The sequence below is a fragment of the Quercus robur genome, chromosome 6 (assembly GCF_932294415.1).
Source record: "Quercus robur chromosome 6, dhQueRobu3.1, whole genome shotgun sequence".
NCBI classification, from domain to species: Eukaryota; Viridiplantae; Streptophyta; class Magnoliopsida; order Fagales; family Fagaceae; genus Quercus; species Quercus robur.
Window position 1 is genome coordinate 35,668,177 of NC_065539.1, and position 19,606 is coordinate 35,687,782.

Consider the following 19,606-nt stretch of genomic DNA (forward strand, 5'->3'; position numbering starts at 1 on the left):
AAAAGTAACTAACCTCTATAAAAGGTTAAAAGTTAAAAGTAATTGGATTCGTTGTAAATCTACTCAAATTTTTAAAGAGGTCAAGACATGCGTGGAATCTAGCTTTTAAGGTTTTTATGTGATTCTTGATGTAACTTTTTTCAATGGCATCATTGAATTCTTCAAAACATTTTTTAGACATATTTGTGAAAGAATGAGAACTAAATATTTGATTAGGCTTATTTTCATTGTTTTGTTCCTCCAACATGATATTAAGTAAAAAGTAATTCATTTCATATGATATTAATTAACAGTATCCATATATGCTTGCTTTCTACCTAAAAGTTAGTTTTCTAAAGTCTTAACAAAAAAAAAATTATCCATCCTCTAAGGAGTATTACCCATCCATCATCTTGAATAATATTTTCAAGTGTAATTGATCAGGTGGAACACCAAAACAATGTTCTCACTTTTGTTGGGTCCTTAATCGGAATAGCATAGCATGAAGTTAGATGTTCTCTGGTACTCCTATTTTTAATAATTTTAAAAATACTTATTTCTTAGAATAACAACATGGGCATCCTCTCTCCATGATAGCGAATTCCTCCTTAGTAATCACATGTCCTTACTTTATAATTACAAGTCCATCTTTGGCAATATCATTTTATTGCCTTATACTTGTTGTTGCTATCAATTTCAAATTGAAAAATGTCAATTTGCCTCTTAAGCATTTCAACCATTTGAGCTTGTTTCTTTGCAATTTTTGGTGATGTCTTACATGAGTATTAAGGAGAGACCATTAGAGGAGAGACCACTTGAGAATATGATTCAATACTATTCTTTGTTTCCTTTTCTCATTAATGGAATTTCTGCTTTACACTTATAGATTCTTCCCCTTTGTTTTCATCCCAACCAAACCAACCCTTAGGTATAGTGAAATTAGACCTGATTTATAAGAAATGATACTTCACTCCCAAATGATCAAAATAATTGACAAGCCATCCCCTCTTTTTGAATTTTTTTTTTGGGGGGGGGGGAGGGAGGGTGTTAATTATTTTGATTAATTGAGGGTGAAAAAGGATGATTGTCAATAATTTTAATTATTTGAGGGTGGAGTGACATTTTTTTAAAATAAAATATAATGAGTCTAATTTCAATATATCTTGGAGGTGTCAATGTAATTTACCAATTTGTTTAACACATATGGTTTTTTTTTTTTTTTTTTTCCTTAACTTGACATTTTACTATTATGTGAGCTAACTACATTGTAGCGATTGCATATTACCCTATTGTAAGTGATATGCTCCATTTAGTATAAACTACCCAAATGTGAGAAATTTGATGGATGAAAAGAGATTATCCTTAATCATAAGGAAGGATTTGTATGAATTTACTTAAAAAGAAAAACAAATTTTTTCCCCTCCTTCCTAAACTTGATTTGTGTCACAAAAATGACACATTATGACTTGATAACATGATTCTTTTCAATTTATTTGGAATGGAGGGAGTCAATTTATTAGAGCATTCCTATCAAGTGCGCCAACTGCCAAATATTTGGCATTTAGCATACCAAACACCCAATATAGACCATCATGAGGTGTGTTAAATGCCAAAATTTTTTGAGACATGCTACAGTACAATCACATCTTTGGCATGGTACGGATGAAAATGGCATTTGGTTTTTATTATTTTTTATTCATCTTTCTCTCTCATCTCAAATAAAATATCTCTTCATCTACACTTTCAGCCACACATTCGCTCCTCCATCTCCATTCTCCCAAACTCTTCTGTTTTCCCCTCTTCCCTTTTGCTTTCTTCTCTTCCCATTCATGAATCATAAGCCACCACTAATTTCCTCTCTACTATCTCACAAATTCCATCATCACTAATCTATAAAATCTCCTTCACCATTTTGTTTTTCCTTTTGTTCACTCTCTCCTCTCTATTCTATCTCATACACCGAATCTACTTGGTTTGGTTTAGTTCATCTCAAAGTAAAGCATTATTGTTTTGTCTAGCATCTTAGCTTATTGGATTTGTATTTTGGAGTCACTGATTCATTGAAGGTATCGCCAATTCAATCTCGGTATCGTCGGTTTAATCTCAGTTTCACCAATTCTCTGAAAGTTTTACCAATTCTCCAATTATCTAAAGGTTTCATCAATTTGTCGTTTCTCTGAAGGTTTCATCGATTCGTTCTACTTCTACTGCATACAGGTAAGTTCTCTGTCTTCTCTGTGATTCTCTTAGTATTTCGGTGTATACTTCTATTCTCTCTATTTTCTTAGTTCATATGTGCTATTTTTTTTTTCAATTCTTTTGCATTACTGAATTACTTGGATGCAAACTATGAGGTACTACGGATTCTAAATTCTAATTCCAACATTTAGAATGATAATATATTTCTTTGATTAATTCCAGAATTTAGGCTAAAATCATATCTCTCAAAATGGTTTTACATTTAGGAATTTAATTCTGAGAATAAAACCATATGTACCAAAGATCTAATTCCCACATTTAGAATTTAGAATGATAATAAATATTTTGCAATAATTCTTGTTTTTGTGCATTCATATATGCATTTGATTTTTTATTTTTGGGGACTCTCTTTGGACTACCTAAATTATTTTTATCTAAATATCTATTTAGAGCATGGACTTAAGAGATTATTCATTGTACACTGATGTCTTATAGGGGGATATTAATCTTGAAGAGTAACTTTTTAGTGAATTTGAAAATAGTCCCATGTTATTCCAAGATTCTCCATTGAATGATGAAGTTGCCACTTCTAAAAAAAAAAAAACACGCGGTATCAACTTCAGTCCTGAGGAAGATAAGTTGCTTGTAGCAACATGCCTCAATACCAGTGTCGATCCTATGTATGGTAATGAGCAACATAAAACAACATTTTGTAGCAAAGTTGCAAAATAATTAAAGAACCACAAGATTGATTCTACATGTAATATTTCATTCCTAACAAGCTGATGGGGAGTGATTAATAAGGAAACAGTTAAATTTTGTGGGTCCTTAGCTAAAATTGAAGCAAAGAATGAAAGTGGAACCACTGCTGAAATGAAGGTATAAATTTTGCAATCGTCTTTAATTTTTTTAGATTTACAACACAAATGAATTTTTTGAAGAAACTAATTTTGTTATATTTATTTATTTATTTTTAGATAGAGAAAGCAAGGGAATTGTTTAAAGGAATTCATGGTTACTTTTTTCAACATGAACATCGTTGGCTATTGTTGAAGGATTTTCCCAAGTGTGTACATACCATGCCTAGGGAAGATTCAAGAAAAGAATTGCCTCAAACTCTAGATTCAATAGATCAAGGAGGGAGGGTTGATGACACTGGATTTTGAGAGGCCAATAAGTAGAAAAGTTGAAAATGCTAATCAATAAAGAGAGATGATGGGAAAGATTTAGCAACAGAATATTTGAAAAAGAAAATGAAAATTCTTGAAGAATCCTGTGCACATGAAAAAAAGAAAGTACGTATCAAAGTGGAAAATGTTCACTTGCAAGAGTTAAAAGAGAATGAAAGAATTATGATGCTAGACACAAGTGTCATGAACGAAGACCAAAGAACTTTTTATGATGCACTCCAAAAGGAAATCCTTGCAAAACAAAATTCAAGTCGTTCGTTGGGTTGAGATGATGTTGGTGATGTTTTGTTTCAACCTTATTTTGGTAGTAGCTTATTTTAGGCCTTGATATGTATTTTGTGATCTTAGCAAAAGGTGTTGACTCTTTTATTATGTAATTTCGTTGTAGATTCTATAAGGCCACTGGCATCTAAGTAATCCTATCATTTTAGCTTATATAAAATGTCGTGTATTTTCTATGTTTAATTTTATATTACTATAGAATTTGTGTTGCCTATAATTATGTATTTTCTAGTTATAAATCTTAAATTATCATCAATAACTATTCTAAGTACTTTTAAAATGAGGAAATTTTGGCCTTATTTGGTTTAATAATAATGAATCATTATTATTGGTGTGTGGTTTAAAATAATGAATCATTATTATTGGTGTGTGCATTGAAAAATGGAAGTGCTAGTTTGAGCAAGTTCGAGGGTTCCAATCTTGAAGCATATGCATGAGATTGTGATTGTGTAGAGAATGGATGCACTATATCAGTATTATGGAATATATCTATGTTAGCATTGGATAAGAGATAATCTTATAGATACTTTTATATCACTGAAGACTGAGCCATGTCTTGATAAGTCTGTTCCATATATGCATGTTTGCAAAGTATACACCTACATAGATTATATACTATATACATTTTTTTGGTTATATTTTCTTATAGTTTCTATGCTTGTCTTGACTGTTGGGCTTTTCTAATTGTTTTTGAAATGTATCCATTGGTTTACAATTCTTAGTGCTAGAAAAAGATAGGAAAGGATTTCATCTTAGGCCGCGTTTTTATTTAAAGAAAATTTTTATATTCTATACATAATGATCAAATCTTCTTTTAAAGTTATCAATTTCATTTCATATTATGTTTCTTGCATCTATATTGATAATTGTTTTCCAATATTTTCTTCTAGTTTATCTCCATGGGTCATTCTTTTTTTGTGAATTGCTTGATGATGACTCATATGAAGATGAGATAATTATACAACTTCTTATGGGTTCGACATCACAACGTAAACGTTATCGGTATATCAACCGTAATCATTTGGCTAGCCATAAAAGGCTTTATGATGACTACTTTGCCGAAGTACTTGTATATCCTCCCAAAGTATTTCGAAGGAGATTTCGAATGAGACGTTCTCTTCTGCTCCGAATCCTATCTAAGGTAGAAGCTCATAAACCTTACTTTATCCAAAAAAGAAATAATGCCAAAAAGTTTGGTCTATCTCCCCTTCAAAAGATGACCGTTGCACTTTGGATACTTGCTTATGGAGTAACAGCTAATTTTATGGATGAATATGTGAGAATAGCAAAAAGCATTGCAATGATGAGTTTGAAAAAATTTGTTGCAACGGTGGTTGCTATTTTCTCAGAGGAATACTTGAGGTCACCAAATAATGAAGATATTGCTAAATTGTTAGCCCATGGCCAAAACCGTGGATTTCCAAGCATGTCAGGAAGTATTGATTGCATGCATTGGAAATGGAAAAATTGTCCAGCTGCATGGAAAGGGATGTATTGTGGTCATATTCGTGAGCCAACTATTATTTTGGAAGCAGTGGCTTCATATGATCTTTGGATATGTCACTCATTTTTTGGGTTACCTAGGTCAAATAATGATATTAATGTGTTGGAGCGGTCTCACATATTTTTTGAGCTTGCACAAGGACGTACTCCTACAGTTAATTACTCAATCAATGGTCATGATTACACAATGGGATACTATCTTGCCAATGGCATATATCCAAAGTGGTTAACATTTGTGAAGACAATCCTAGCTCCACTAGGACAAAAAAGAAAATTATTTGCAAAAGCTCAGGAGGCATATATGAAGGATGTAGAGCGTGCATTTGGAGTGCTTTAAGCACGATTTGCAATTGCACATGGACCTACATGGTTTTTCTATCATGAAATGCTACAAGACATTATGAAAGCATGCATAATTCTCCACAACATGATTATTGAAGATGAGTGAGATGAAGCTAAAGCAGTGGACTTAGATTATGAACAAAGTGATGAGATTTCGTGTACACCAATGTCACGTGAGCCAACAAATGAATTTATGGAGTTCATTCAAGTTCGTCGATGCATTAGGAATAGGGACCAAGAAGTTCATTCTCAACTCCAAATGAATCTCGTTGAACATTTATGGCAGTTACAAGGAGAGTTGTGAAAACTTTTGGTTTTGTTTATTTGTCTCCTCTTCTTTATGAAGTTGCCATTAAAACTTTTGATTTGGTTTATTTGTTTCATTTTGTTTATGAAGCTACCATTAAAACTCATTGGCTATGTTGATTTGTTGTGTTAAGTTTAAGTACCGGTCAATTGTTTTGTTGTGTTAAGTTTAAGTACCATTTGTCATCAAGGAAGTGGCAAGCTTAACTTTGTTGAATTCAATGGGTTTTCTGTGTGAGTCAATGTTATTGGATATGAGTTATGTGTGTAAGTTTTCTATGGACTACACTGGTGGTTTAGTTTAATAGAAACAGCTTCAACTTGATAGGTTGGCTTTTAGATTGCATTTATAAATATGTTTTCAGCTTTTGATATGAGTCATAACCGGTTCAGAGTTTAGTTTATATTTTATGAATATAGTTTTTCACAGATTGATAGTTTAGTTCATTTAAAGTAGATATGAGTTTCCATTGCATCTATCATTCTCTTCAAAAAATTCATGTGATTGTTAAGGAAAAAAAAAAAAAAAATCCAAAAACATTGTTGTCACGAAAAAATGGATTTCTAGAAGTATGATCATTATAATATATATATATATATATATATATTTAAAATGCTTGTTATGAAAATATGGACTTTTAAAAATATGACCATTAGAATAAGACGTTTATTTGAAAATGTTACCGTTAGAATAAGACGAATATTTGAAAATATGACAGATAGGAACAAAAAATAAAGAAAGAATAAAATAAGAATTAAGAAAGAATATTTAAATAAAGTGGAAAAAAAAAAGAATATCTTATATATGGTGTATTGTAAAGTGGTGTCTTAAAATAAAAAAAAGTAACTTTTTGATATGTTAAAAAAACATTATTTTACAACGCCTGATGAAAATGCTCTTAATTAAAATTTTATTTCATAGATTTGATGGTGTAATGTCATTTAAAGTTTTAAATGAATATACATTTAAATTTATAATATTTAATATGAATTATAAAATAAATCAATTAAAAAAAGGAATCCAGGTTAGCCTATTAGCCACGACAAAATTTGCAAAATAAGAGTATATTTTTTAATATTGAATTATTTAAAGTAACATAGTTTGAAAATACCATTTCATCACAATAAATAAACAGTGACCATTTTAAAAAATAAATAAAAAAATTACTAAAAATGACAAAAAGTTACAAAAATTAAAAAAAGAAAGTGTAAAAAGTTGTTGTTAACGGCAACTTACGGTGCCCATTAACACAACCCATAAGGCGACGTTTGGTACGAGAGAATCCACATTACTCCTAGCATCCAGATTTCTAAGAATGTGATTCCTTGCAATCTAGATGCCTAAGAATGTAACAATTCTTATGTTTGATTTCATTGGGAATCTTTTAAGATTCTTTAAATACAATTACTTAAATGATAAGGAAAAATGGTTAAAATTGTCAATTTATAAAAAATACAATTTTCTTTAAGTTTGAGAATCTCGATACCCACCTGTTTTAAGGGAATCCACATTTCTCACTGAGAGAGATTTAAAAGAAAAATCCAGATTCTCGTGGCATCTCATTTTCTAGTGTGATTTGCAACAAGATATGATAATTTTTAAATATTCTTAAAAATCTTAAAACATTATCCATGCCAACCGACACATAAAAGATAGAATAGTGACGGGATCTAAACAGAAGATTCTACTCATGACAAAAATGGTCACAGACCATCCAAACGATGACAGATAAAACTGAAATCGTTTCTTCTCATACCATTGGTTCCTAACTTGTCTTCTTTCTTCTTCTCAACTCTCTAACTTTCAAGCCACAAGTCTTCAAAAAACAAAAACAAAAAGCTTTCAAGCCACAAGCACACACTCACACGCACTGTGCAAGCAAAACCCACATACCCATCACCCATGGCCTCTCTTTCTCTTCTGCCAACGTTTCTCTCTCTCTCACCATCGCCATCGTTATCACCTTCTTCTTCTGTTACATGTTTTAGTCCCAGCAGAATTCACACTGTCACAGTCCATTCTCCAAGATGGTCTCGTTCAGCTAAGCGAAGCCTTGTCCCAAGATCAACTCTGGACGAGGTTTCTGTAATTGACCCTCCACCTCCACCTCCACCATCAGAACCCAAGTCTGAGCTCAATGAGTCTTTGAAGCTCAAATTACTGGTAATTCGTTTAATAACAGATTAACCATTTGTGAGTTTTGTTTGTTTTTCTCTTCATATAGTTGTTTTCTGCTTAGTTTTGCGTTTATACTTATAAATAATCACTTGGGTACTTCGTATTTTATTGGATCTTGTTGTGCTTTTTTTTTTTTTTTTTTTTTTTTTTTTTGGAATTTAGTTGAAATGGGTTTGTAACTTTGTATCCTGATTAATTGTAGGGGCAGCATTGTTTAACTTGGTTCTATTGCTTATGCCCGTTATTGGTTTTGATGTTATGTGCTCAGTTATGCTTTTTTGAATTGATGAAAATTGTGAATTGGGTATTACTGGTTTCCTTGCTTTCTGCTATGTATTATGTCACTGTTCATTGATGTCGATTAATCGGTTTGAACTTTGAACGATCTAATTAGGTTGACATGATCCTATTTCATACAAATCATTTGGGCGCTATCACTTGGTTTAAAAATCATTTTCGCTACTTAGTTTCTTTAATTTCCGATAAAGATTGATCAGGTATTTTGTCAAATCCTAGGCTTGACCTTCTAGAATCTGCGTGAAACTCTAGGGTGCTTGGAATTACCACTAAGCTTAGAGAAACATCTTTGACGAGAAAATTTTTATTCAAATTGCATTACTTCAAACCATACTAGAGCCTCTTTTTAACCGGCTTCAACATTTACATTAAAGCACAATTACATCCCAAAAAACCCTCAACAACATTAAAGCCAAATTCAAAATTTAAAAATAAATCTAGTTCAAAATTCAAATAGTAATCTGGAAGAAAATCTGAAATAGCAAAGTCTGAAATTATTTTGGCTGTGCTTCCTGCATCAAATTCCTAAAACCCTTCTAAGATGTTGGAAATAAGAGATGCCTTCTAACATGTTCAATTGTATCTTCCCTGGAGTACAGTTAATTTTAGTGCTTCATATAAAGCCTATCTTTAGAATTGGAGACACTTTTTTGAAAGTGGTAACATATAAACATTGAAGTGCACGTAGAGAAATTATATCATGGTAAATACTTTTATGATGGAACGAATTTCCTATTTGATAGTGGAAAGAAACCTTCCAAATTCCTTAACATGTATGGGTGATATAATGCAGAGTGCTGTTTCTGGGCTGAATAGAGGTCTTGCTGCAGATGAGGATGATCTGCGAAAGGCAGATGCTGCTGCCAAGGAGCTTGAAGATGCTGGAGGGCTGGTGGACCTCTCAGTTGATCTTGATATGTTGCAAGGGAGATGGAAACTGATATATAGCAGTGCATTCTCATCTCGTACTCTTGGTGGAAGCCGTCCTGGACTGCCCACAGGAAGGCTACTTCCTGTAACTCTTGGTCAGGTGTGCTACCAAAACTGCTCTATTATATTCTCATGTACTGTGGTATTATTATTATATTTGTTATTAGTATTATATTTATGACTGAGGATGAACATAGCAATGCCATTTTGAAGGCTATATTATGAATTACTTTAGACTTGAGGAACAGAGTTTTCAAGTGCCTTACATGGATGTATGGCAATCAATTAAGAGTAAATAATTTGAAGAGATATTTCCTCTTCTTCATTATCTTCAATTTTAGATAATCCAAGCTGGAGACTTCTAGCATGTTCTGGAAACAAATAATTGAATCAGCCGAGTGCTAGTTGCTCAACTTGGATGTTCCAAATGCTTCTGACCATGTTAAAATTCTAACATATAAACCTAACCTACTTTTTTCTTGGGTTCATATTGCATACATCCAGGCATCACACTTAAGATTAACCTTTTATAGATTTCTAAAAATTTATTATGGACCTACCATCTAAATGTATGTTTTCTGTTGTAATTAGGTTTTTCAACGGATTGACATCTTAAGTAAAGATTTTGATAATATAGCAGAGCTTGAATTAGGTGCTCCATGGCCTCTGCCACCTGTTGAAGTGACTGCCACATTAGCCCACAAATTTGAAGTCATAGGTTGGTTCCCTTTCCAAGCTCATATCTTGCAATTGATTTATCTCTACTTCTTTATGATTATCTGAGTGGTAAAGAAGAAAACGATCAGCCTGATTAAGCTTCCATTTTTACTGAGAATAGGATCTGCAAAGATAAAAATCACATTCGAGAAGACAACTGTAAAGACCACTGGAAACTTATCACAACTGCCACCATTAGAATTACCACGAATTCCAGATGCTTTAAGGCCTCCATCGAATCCAGGCAGTGGTGAATTTGAAGTAACCTATCTTGACACAGATATCCGCGTCACCAGAGGAGACAGAGACGAGCTTAGGGTTTTTGTTATCTCATAAGACCTTGGCATTTGTGGTTTCTCTACGATGCCTCGATATTCAAGATTCATGTGTAGCATTCACAGTTACTGCTTCAATATGTTAATCTTAAATTTTACATACACGAATTGACCACAAGAAATACTGTTTAGTGACGAACGATCTAATATGAAACTGTAAAGTTATAATCTATAATATGAAACTGTTTCTTCACAAAATGTGCAGTGCCTGTAAAGTGCAGTCAACATAAATTTTCAAATGATGTTGAGGAACCGCAAGCTGCATGGTTTAATTAGGCTAAACTTGTATTTAAGCCCAATATCTCTGCTGCTTGATTTGGTCAATCTGTGCCCAGTTATTAGCAAGAATTAATTCCAAAGCTTTAACTTATGAGATGAAGAGGTAATGTAAATTATAATCTTACCAATCTTTTCTCCATGCAAAGAATTAAATCCTTCCTCTGCCTGAAAAATGGAATATTTATACTTCATAGATCTTAATTTTTAGTGCTCACTTATAATTATAATCTATATATATATATAAAACCGAAGCCTTTGCTGACACCACAATTTTCCACGTCAGCACAATATTTAAAAAACCACAATATTTAAAAAATAAAAAATAAATAAAAATTATAATTCCTCAAAACCCTAACAACCTTACCCCTCTCTCAAGTTAAGAAATATAAAACCACGGTTTCTGCAAACTCTCTCTTTCTCCAGACGTAGGAAGCCCTAATGCATTTAAGATCTACAAAACCCTAGCAACCTTACCATTCTCTCAAGTTAAGAAATATAAAGCCACGGTTTCTGCAAACTTTCTCTCTCCAGACATAGGAAGCCCTAAAGCATTCAAGATCTACAACGCACGGTATAGATTTTAGCTTATAAAGTTCAGCTTTTGTAAGGTTAGTTTTGTTTATATATTAATTAATACATAGTATTTTGTTCACCATTGAATACTCATATAATCAATTTCCAATTTAGTGTTCAAGAATTAAACCAAAATTCTAACTGCGCTATCATAAAATATTATTATTAGTATGAATTTTATGGAGTTGCGGTGTTCAAGAATTAAACCAAAATTCTTTTAAATTATCTATAATATTTTGTCCTCTGAAAATTTTATCTTTTTAATTTTACTATATTGTGTTTCTTAAGCTATAGAGAGATTTTCTTTGGTTTCTGCAAACTCTCTCTCTCTCCAGATGTAGGAAGCCCTAAACGCACGGTATAGCATTCAAGATCTACAACTCACGGTATAAATTTTAGCTTATAAAGTTCAACTTTTGTAAGGTTAGTTTGTTTATATATTTAGTCCTTATGTTTAGGTTTAGGTTTAGGTTTAGGTTTTAAGAGATTTATATATTACTACTATGTGGCTGAATTTCCCGTGACATCAGTTTTATGTTTTTAACCAAATACATCAGGAAAGCAAGAGAAGGCGCATAAATATTTAGTCCTTACGTTTAGGTTTAGGTTTTAAGAGATTTATATATTACTACTATGTGGCTGAATTTCCCATGACATCAGTTTTATGTTTTTTTTTTTTTTTTTTTTTTTTTAATTTGATAAGGCTTTTATTTCTACCGCAAGAACTATTTAGGTATGTATCCCTTGCAAGCACACATGAACTTAAATTATCTTTTAATATATGCATGCTTTATTATTTTCTAATAGTTTTCCCGTGCATCGCACGGGTTAGCGACTAGTAAAATATATAATGGAAGCTAATTTTTTCTCTAACTGCTGTTATTCATTAATGAATTGGTACCAACTCCACAATGTTCATTTATTAGCGCATCACCCCCCACAACCCCCCCCCCCCCCCCCCCCCCCCAAAACAAAAAGAGGCTCCTTCTAAATAATAGTGTCATTTGTATATAATATACAAGTGGGCCTGATTTTGACCTGTGTGGCCCACATCATCACGTCGGACCAATCTTTATGCTTTAACTAGGAAAATTTGTTTTTTTGGTTGGACTTGAACTGGGACAGGACAAGAAGGTCAATTTGAAAAGGTAGAAAAAGTTGAACTTATTAAAACCCATTCTAATCAAATCAAAGTCAAATTTGAAAAAATAGAAATCCTGATGTATCTAATCTGATGATGCATCCCCTACCATTTGATACAAAAGAAACTAGTCGTTGCAAAACGTAACGGCTAGATTTTATTTTAAACTTCAAAAAACAAAAACCCTCATTTCAATTTCGGCTATTCCTACTCTTCTCTTTCTCTTTCCTTTTTCAAGAATACCAAAACCTCTCTCTCTCTCTCTGCAAATCTCTAATCCATAATTCCATATACAGCTTTCTGGGTTTCTCTCTTTCTCTCTCTCCGTCTCTCTTGGAGTCTTCTTTAAACTCAATCTTGAAATTCTTGGTTTTCATTCTAATGGCTCCCACGCCATCTTCAAAAGTAAATCAAGCCCACCCTACACAGATCAAAACACCACAATCCAAGCTTCGTTTGCATTACAACAATGCAAACAAACCAAACCCATCTTCGAATCCAAACACACCGGCCAAAGAAACCCCACACCCACAAGAACACCCGGTCGAAGTAATCGCTCGGATACGAGACTACCCAGATCGGAAAGAAAAACCCACTTCGGTTTTGAATGTTAATTCAAACAACCATTCCATTCGGGTTCGAGCCGATTTTGGCTACCGGGACTTTAGCCTAGATGGGGTTTCTCTTTCCGAAGACCAAGACCTTGATCTCTTCTACAAGACGTTCGTGGAGTCAAGAATCCACAGCGTGAAGTTAGGAGAAAAATGCACCATTATGATGTACGGTCCAACGGGTTCGGGCAAGAGTCACAACATGTTCGGGTGCTCGAAGCAGCCGGGGATTGTGTACAGGTCTTTGAGGGATATTCTTGGTGGTGGTGAGGAAGAAAGTGATGGCAAAAGCGAGATTGTGAGGGTTGGAACGTTTGTGCAAGTTACAGTCTTGGAGATATACAATGAGGAGATTTATGACCTTTTGTCAAGCAATGGTGGAGGAGGATTAGGCCTTGGATGGCCTAAAGGCAGTGCATCCAAGGTAATTTTGTGGTTTGCTCACTTTTTTTTTTTTTTTTTTGCTCTTACCTGATTATCAATTTAGAATAATTTGTTGTTGTAGCTATCTATCTGATTCTTGAAAGCATCACAATTTTTGTTATTTTTGGTTAATTTTCTGGAAATGGGATAATATGATTGTCTTTATAGTGCCAAGTTTGCCAATCAACTAATGTTTATCTTTATTGTTATTTCTTGAAATTATAATTCAACCAAAAGTGCTTGTTCTCATAGTTGTGTGCATCTAAATTGTGTTGATTCTGGTTGGGCACTATGTACTCTCTTAGAAAGCTCCTGTTCTTTTGTATCTGTCTATCTGATTCTTGAAAGCAACATGTCTGGATTTTTGGGTGTTTTTATTGGGTTTACTCACAATCGATGGTATTCCAATTAAGTAGATGGGATAATATGGTTGTCTTTATACTGCCCAGTTAGCCAATTAAGTAAAAACTGTCGTTTGATTTTCTGAATATTGCAGTTGGTTTCTTTAGAGGGTAATTTCTGAAGCTTCCTTTGTTTTACAAGGGTATGTAATCAGGAATTAAATGCGTGTCCATAAACTTAGGTCTGTGTCTTAGTAGAATTTTAGTTTCTTTAAGAATTTGCAACATGTTAAGTTAATAGGTCAGTTCTGTGCATCTTCTTTTGTGGAAATTGGCATCCTGATAAGTGAGGAAAGGAAACCAAGTGTATAATATATGCAAAAGACCTGTTTTCTTGAGCTGAAATCACAAACTGAGCAAATGTGCATATCTGAATGTTCCATTTAAAGTGTTTATTCTCATTGTTCTGTGCATTTAAAGTGTGTCAATTCTGGTTGGGCACTATGTTCTCTATTAGTAATTCGAATGTGCGAATTGCATTTATAGGTTAAACTTGAAGTAATGGGAAAGAAAGCAAAGAATGCCACCTATATATCTGGAAATGAAGCAGGAAAAATTTCCAAAGAGATACAAAAGGTGGAGAAGCGAAGGATTGTTAAAAGCACCTTATGTAATGAGCGAAGTTCTCGAAGCCACTGCATGGTATAATTCCTTTAGATTTTACTTAGAGCTAATAGTTCTGCTGGATTCTTGTAAGTGGCTGGAAATTACATGCTTTGCAAATCTGTACAGATAATTCTGGATGTACCAACAGTGGGAGGGCGCCTGATGCTTGTAGACATGGCTGGGTCTGAAAATATAGAGCAAGCTGGTCAAATTGGATTTGAGGCCAAAATGCAGGTATGATTTGTCAACACCTATGTTTTTGTGCCCTCCGTGTTTGCTGTTCATTTTCTAATTTTTAAACTTCCATTCAAATCTCAGACAGCAAAGATCAACCAGGGAAACATTGCATTGAAAAGGGTGGTTGAATCAATTGCCAATGGTGATTCTCATGTGCCATTTAGAGACAGCAAATTGACCATGCTTCTGCAGGTAATTACTCTTCATATTAATGTCAGTCATGGTGGTTTAGATTATTCATATGAAGTTTGATTTATGAGGTTTTGTGTTCTTTCTGTGAAGGATTCTTTTGAGGATGATAAGTCAAAAATTTTAATGATACTGTGTGCAAGCCCAGATCCTAAGGAGATACACAAGACGATTTGTACCCTTGAATATGGAGCAAAGGCGAAATGCATTGTTCGTGGTCCTCATACACCAAATAAGGATAAAATTGGTGCTGAAGACTCTTCTTCTGCAGTCATTTTAGGATCAAGGATTGCTGCCATGGACGAATTTATTTTTAAGCTACAAAGGGAGAGCAAACTTAAAGAGAAAGAGCGAAATGAAGCACACAAAGAACTGCTAAAGAAAGAAGAAGAAGTTACTGCACTAAGAGCTAGACTTGAGCTTATGGAAGGGAAGGGAACTGGGGCAAGTGAGGAGGAGATCAACTTAAAGGTGAATGAGCAAACTCAGATTCTCAAACGTGAGCTGGAAAAGAAGTTGGATGAGTGCCAGAGAATGGCCAATGAGTTTGTTGAAATTGAGAGGAGAAGAATGGAAGAAAGGATATTGCAGCAACAACAGGAAGTTGAAATGCTGCGACAGAGATTGGAGGAGATTGAGTTTGAGCTGTGCTGTTCAAGGGATGGAAGTGTTGATGAAAGTGCATCAAAGGACGTGGAGGGAAGCAGGTTTGCCAAAAGGCTATTGGGGATGTACAACAATGAGGATCCTGGAATGGTGAAATCGATGGATTTGGACATGGATGATCAAGAACCAGTTGTTCGTGAGGTGAAACACGTTGGTGGGATTGTTCATACTACTGGCATCCAAGGTGTTTTCGATAATCTTGTGGATCATAATATTTTTGCACCAAAATTTGGTGACAGGGTTGGTCTGAGCACTGTATTTGAGGAAGAAGAAGTAGAAGGGGATGATGAACATGAAGAGAAAGTGCTAGATGAAGACGTGGAGAAAGAAATTGTAGAGGATAAGAGGGTCTGTATGGTTGATCAGTGTAGCCCCATAAACAGATTTGAACAAACACCGTTTCTGCCTAGCAGAAGTCCAATGAGAGAAGAATTTTTGAAGGAAAGATTAGAGCTCATGGGATCAGGATTGATAGATGAACCAGAAAATGCTAAGGAAACAGGATCTTCTAGACGGTTGAGAATCCAAAATATATTCACACTTTGTGGGAATCACAGAGAGCTCTCTCAACACATCAGAACCCCAGTACCGCCAAAAAAGAAGTCAGGAACCATTGATCCTCAGTTATCTCCGGTAATGAAAAATGGGGATGATTCTGTTGTGAAAAATTTCAACAAGGAAAATTTGGTGGTCCAGAAAGATATGCCTGTTCCAGAGTTTGGAGCCTCAAGTCCCGCACTTATTGTGGATCCACTTGCATCTGTTAAAGAAGTAAAAGATCAGAAACTGACAGAAACACAGATCTACAAGAACAGAGTATACAATGAGATGGCATTGGCTTCAAAGGAGAACTACAACCCTTCACATGATGGTGCTGATTCACTAATAGATGTGCACTTGAAATGGGAGGCTTCAAAGGAAAATCCTGGGAAGTTCATTACAACCCTCAAGGTCGTAAAGGATGCAAGCCTTGCTGACCTGAGGAAGCTGATAGAAATCCATCTTGGTGCAGACAATCAAGCATTCACTTTTCTTGTGCTTGGGGTATGTTAATCTTTACTCAATTTCAAACTTAAGATAGAGCAATTTCAAACTTAAGATAGAATTTTTTGAATAATTTTTCTCTATGATAAATAAATATTGAGAAACTCTCTTTTGCTGATGTATAATATGAACTTGTACTTGTGTGGGATGGATGTGTATGTATATAGGACCCTACTGGAGCTCCAGTTCCAAAGGAGAAGGAAGGAATGGTACAGGCCATTAAACTTCCTCTTTGCAACAACCAGTCGAATGGCCACTTAGCTTGCTTGAGACCTGCAAAGGGAATGCAGTACCCTAGTCAGACTCATCTCCCACTAACTCCACTCCCATTGAGGCCGCTGGAAAACAAACTACCACTCGCTCCAAATTCATGCTTCTCGCAGGTAGTTTGAACAAGGTTATGTTTGAACATTTGAGTGGTGCCGCATACTTTTGTATTGGAAATATTGTAATTAATTTGTTTCTTTCTCTTTGTCATGGATCGATCAGTGTGTGCATAGTACAACTTTCTTCATTATGGATCAATAGGATATTATGATTCCATATCCTAGATTCAATCAGTGTTACCCATTTAGCAGATGCACCTCATAACATATATGTGCTTTTATTATTATCTGGTTTTTAGAGGACTTAGTTCCACTTTTTTCGTTATGGATCAATAGGATATTATGATTCCATATCTTAGATTCATAATCAGTTACCCATTTAGCAGATGCACCTCATAACATATATGTGACTTGTTTTTTAAAGACATACTTCCATATCTGTTTTAATTTGATTGAACCCCTTTTATAACTGCTACTATACATATGCATTAGCTGTTGAGAGAGTGTCCTTAACTAAATGTTATGTAATCCATTTACTTAAGGAGATTCTCTCAAAATTCACATACACATGTATACTTATAAAAGAAGATCTCCCAACATTTGAAATATAAGGTATGATTTGATATATAAAAGTAAAACCGATTACTTACCTTGATATTCATCATTCTTGGGATCCTTAACTGGTATTATTTCATTCTTGATCCTGTTCTTCCTTCCCACGTTTGTACTGCTCTGACTAAGAATTTATGTAGGTCAGCAGACTCTTTTATTACCGTTCTATTAAACTGTTCAATTATGGCATCTTTCTACAAGCTCCTATCATGGCATCCCTGCATCCCAAAACAGTAAAAACAGATAAAACTATTTTAACAAAGCAGAAAGGAGACAGAGTAATTACACAGTTACACTTGTGGAAATTAAGGCCTGCCGTACTTTGCGCTTCGTTTATCATTAAAAGAACTAATTAAATAATAACGAGTCTAGAAAAAAGAAAAAAAAAAGAAAAAGAAAAAAGAAGAGTAATTTTGCTTACTTTTTACCTGGTTCCTCTACTTTATTTATGCTGTTGTAAATTTCCGGATAAACCAAATTGCAAATAAGGTTAGATATTTAAAATTCCTTTATTTCTCATCATTTTAGTACAGCAACCAAAGACAAAAACTCAAGTTTGAGTATGTACATTTAGGGTGTGTTTGGATAGAACTTATTTTGCTGAAACTGAAAACTGAAAACTGAAAATACTGTAGTAAAATAATTTTTAAATGTGTGAATAGTGCTGTGGGACCCATTTTTAATGAAAAAATTGATAAAAAATGAAATTTTTGGGTCCATAAACAGTGCACGGTTCACTGTAGAAAGTCAACTTTTGCGGTTACTGTTCAATGAACAGTAACCGCAATACTCAAAACGCGTGAAAAAAAAAAAAAGGAGCAAAACGCAGCTTGGAAACGCAGAAGCTGAATACAAACACACACTTAACACTTTCATATGCAAATTAATTGAAAAAGATCCCTAAACTTGCCTATCAAAAAAAAAAAAAAAAAAATCCCTAAACTGAAAAATCTGTAACAAAAATCAATCAACCAGAAAAAAGTACTTTGTCTTTAGCATTTAAATATATATATATTAATAGCCGATTCTAAATATATATATATATACAGACACACACGTGTCTCATTTAATTTTTAATTTTGTGTCAAGTGAATTATTGAGTGTAATAATCGAAGAGTTCAAATCCAATTAGATTCAAAATTTGATTTCAATTGGAGTCTAATTTTCCGCCATGTGTATATATATAAAAAATGAGAAACCATTTCATATTTTAAAAATGTATGATTTAAAAAAAGCGTAAGTTTCAATTCAAAAAAAAAAAAAAGAAAAAGTGTAAGTTAATACCATATATAATTTGAACATCTTAAAAAAAAATGTATAATTTGAACCGTATAATTTTGATTATTTTTAAAAGCTAAAGTTCAGAGAAAATCTAATTAGAATCCAAATTGAATTTCAATTGGAGTCCAATTGTGCGTCATGTGTCCCATCTAACTTTTAATTTTTATGCTAAGTGAATTATTGAGTGTAAAAATTGAAGAGCCTTTCTAATTAGATTCTAAATTGGATTTCAATTGGAGTATAATTTTGCGTTACGTGTCTGTCTAATTTTTTAATTTTTGTGGCAAGTGTATTATTGGATGCAAAAATCGAAGAGTCTAAATTTAATTAAATTCTAAATCATACACACATACACACACACACACACACACACACACACATATATATATATATATATATGGAAAGAGAGAGAAAGAGAGAAACATACACACATACATAAATAATGAGAAACCATTACATATTTTTGAAATCTATGGTTTAAAAAATGTGTAAGCTAATACTATGTATAATTTCAACATTTACTATAAAAAAAAAATTTGAACTATGTAATTCTGATTGTTTTTAATATGTACGAGTTTAAACACTAGTTGAGTACAAAAAAATAGAAGAGTTTAAATCCAATTAGATTCTAAATTGGATTTTAATTAGAGTCAAATTTTTCACCACATATCCATCTAAGTTTTTAATTTTTGTGGCAAGTGAATTATTGAGTGCAAAAACCGAAGAGTTTAAAACTAATTAAATTATATATATAATTTGAACCATGTAAGCTAATACCTCATATAATTTGGATCTCTTTTAATAAAAAATGTATAATTTGAACCATATAATTATGATTGTTTTTAATTGTACCCATGCATAAGTAGAGTTTGAGAAAATCTTATATTTGAATAAGGGATTAAATTTAATAAGGATGTGATGTAAAACCCAAGCTTTACCCCTCCAATCTCAACATGCC

General features: G+C 33.4%; 3 protein-coding genes across 3 annotated transcripts; all 3 read left to right on the plus strand.

Annotated features, from left to right (window-relative positions):
• The first annotated feature begins 4,866 nt into the window (after positions 1 to 4,866).
• LOC126690134 (uncharacterized) lies at positions 4,867 to 5,490 on the plus strand. The gene has a single exon (XM_050385267.1). The coding sequence runs from the start codon at positions 4,867 to 4,869 to the stop codon at positions 5,488 to 5,490; it is 624 nt and encodes a 207-aa protein (XP_050241224.1).
• A 2,058-nt stretch (positions 5,491 to 7,548) lies between these two features.
• LOC126688596 (plastid-lipid-associated protein 6, chloroplastic) lies at positions 7,549 to 10,457 on the plus strand. The gene is made up of 4 exons (XM_050383352.1): positions 7,549 to 7,965; positions 9,071 to 9,307; positions 9,799 to 9,925; positions 10,046 to 10,457. Exons 1-4 carry the CDS (start codon positions 7,705 to 7,707, stop codon positions 10,258 to 10,260), a joined length of 840 nt encoding a protein of 279 aa, XP_050239309.1. The 5' UTR covers positions 7,549 to 7,704; the 3' UTR covers positions 10,261 to 10,457.
• Positions 10,458 to 12,219: 1,762 nt separating this feature from the next.
• Positions 12,220 to 17,062, plus strand: LOC126688597 (kinesin-like protein KIN-10A). The gene is made up of 6 exons (XM_050383353.1): positions 12,220 to 13,287; positions 14,174 to 14,329; positions 14,420 to 14,527; positions 14,612 to 14,722; positions 14,813 to 16,429; positions 16,597 to 17,062. The coding sequence occupies exons 1-6, from the start codon at positions 12,634 to 12,636 to the stop codon at positions 16,819 to 16,821; spliced, it is 2,871 nt and encodes a 956-aa protein (XP_050239310.1). The 5' UTR covers positions 12,220 to 12,633; the 3' UTR covers positions 16,822 to 17,062.
• The last annotated feature ends 2,544 nt before the right edge of the window (positions 17,063 to 19,606 follow it).

Bases quoted from the DNA above. Each gene is read 5' to 3' on its own strand.
- LOC126690134 (XM_050385267.1), top strand. From the start codon at position 4,867: ATGACCGTTGCACTTTGGATACTTGCTTATGGAGTAACAGCTAATTTT.
- LOC126688596 (XM_050383352.1), top strand. From the start codon at position 7,705: ATGGCCTCTCTTTCTCTTCTGCCAACGTTTCTCTCTCTCTCACCATCG. The intron at 7,966-9,070 runs GTAATTCGTTTA...GATATAATGCAG, and splicing joins CTTTGAAGCTCAAATTACTG to AGTGCTGTTTCTGGGCTGAA. The intron at 9,926-10,045 runs GTTGGTTCCCTT...TACTGAGAATAG, and splicing joins CCACAAATTTGAAGTCATAG to GATCTGCAAAGATAAAAATC.
- LOC126688597 (XM_050383353.1), top strand. From the start codon at position 12,634: ATGGCTCCCACGCCATCTTCAAAAGTAAATCAAGCCCACCCTACACAG. The intron at 13,288-14,173 runs GTAATTTTGTGG...TTGCATTTATAG, and splicing joins CTAAAGGCAGTGCATCCAAG to GTTAAACTTGAAGTAATGGG. The intron at 14,528-14,611 runs GTATGATTTGTC...TTCAAATCTCAG, and splicing joins GATTTGAGGCCAAAATGCAG to ACAGCAAAGATCAACCAGGG.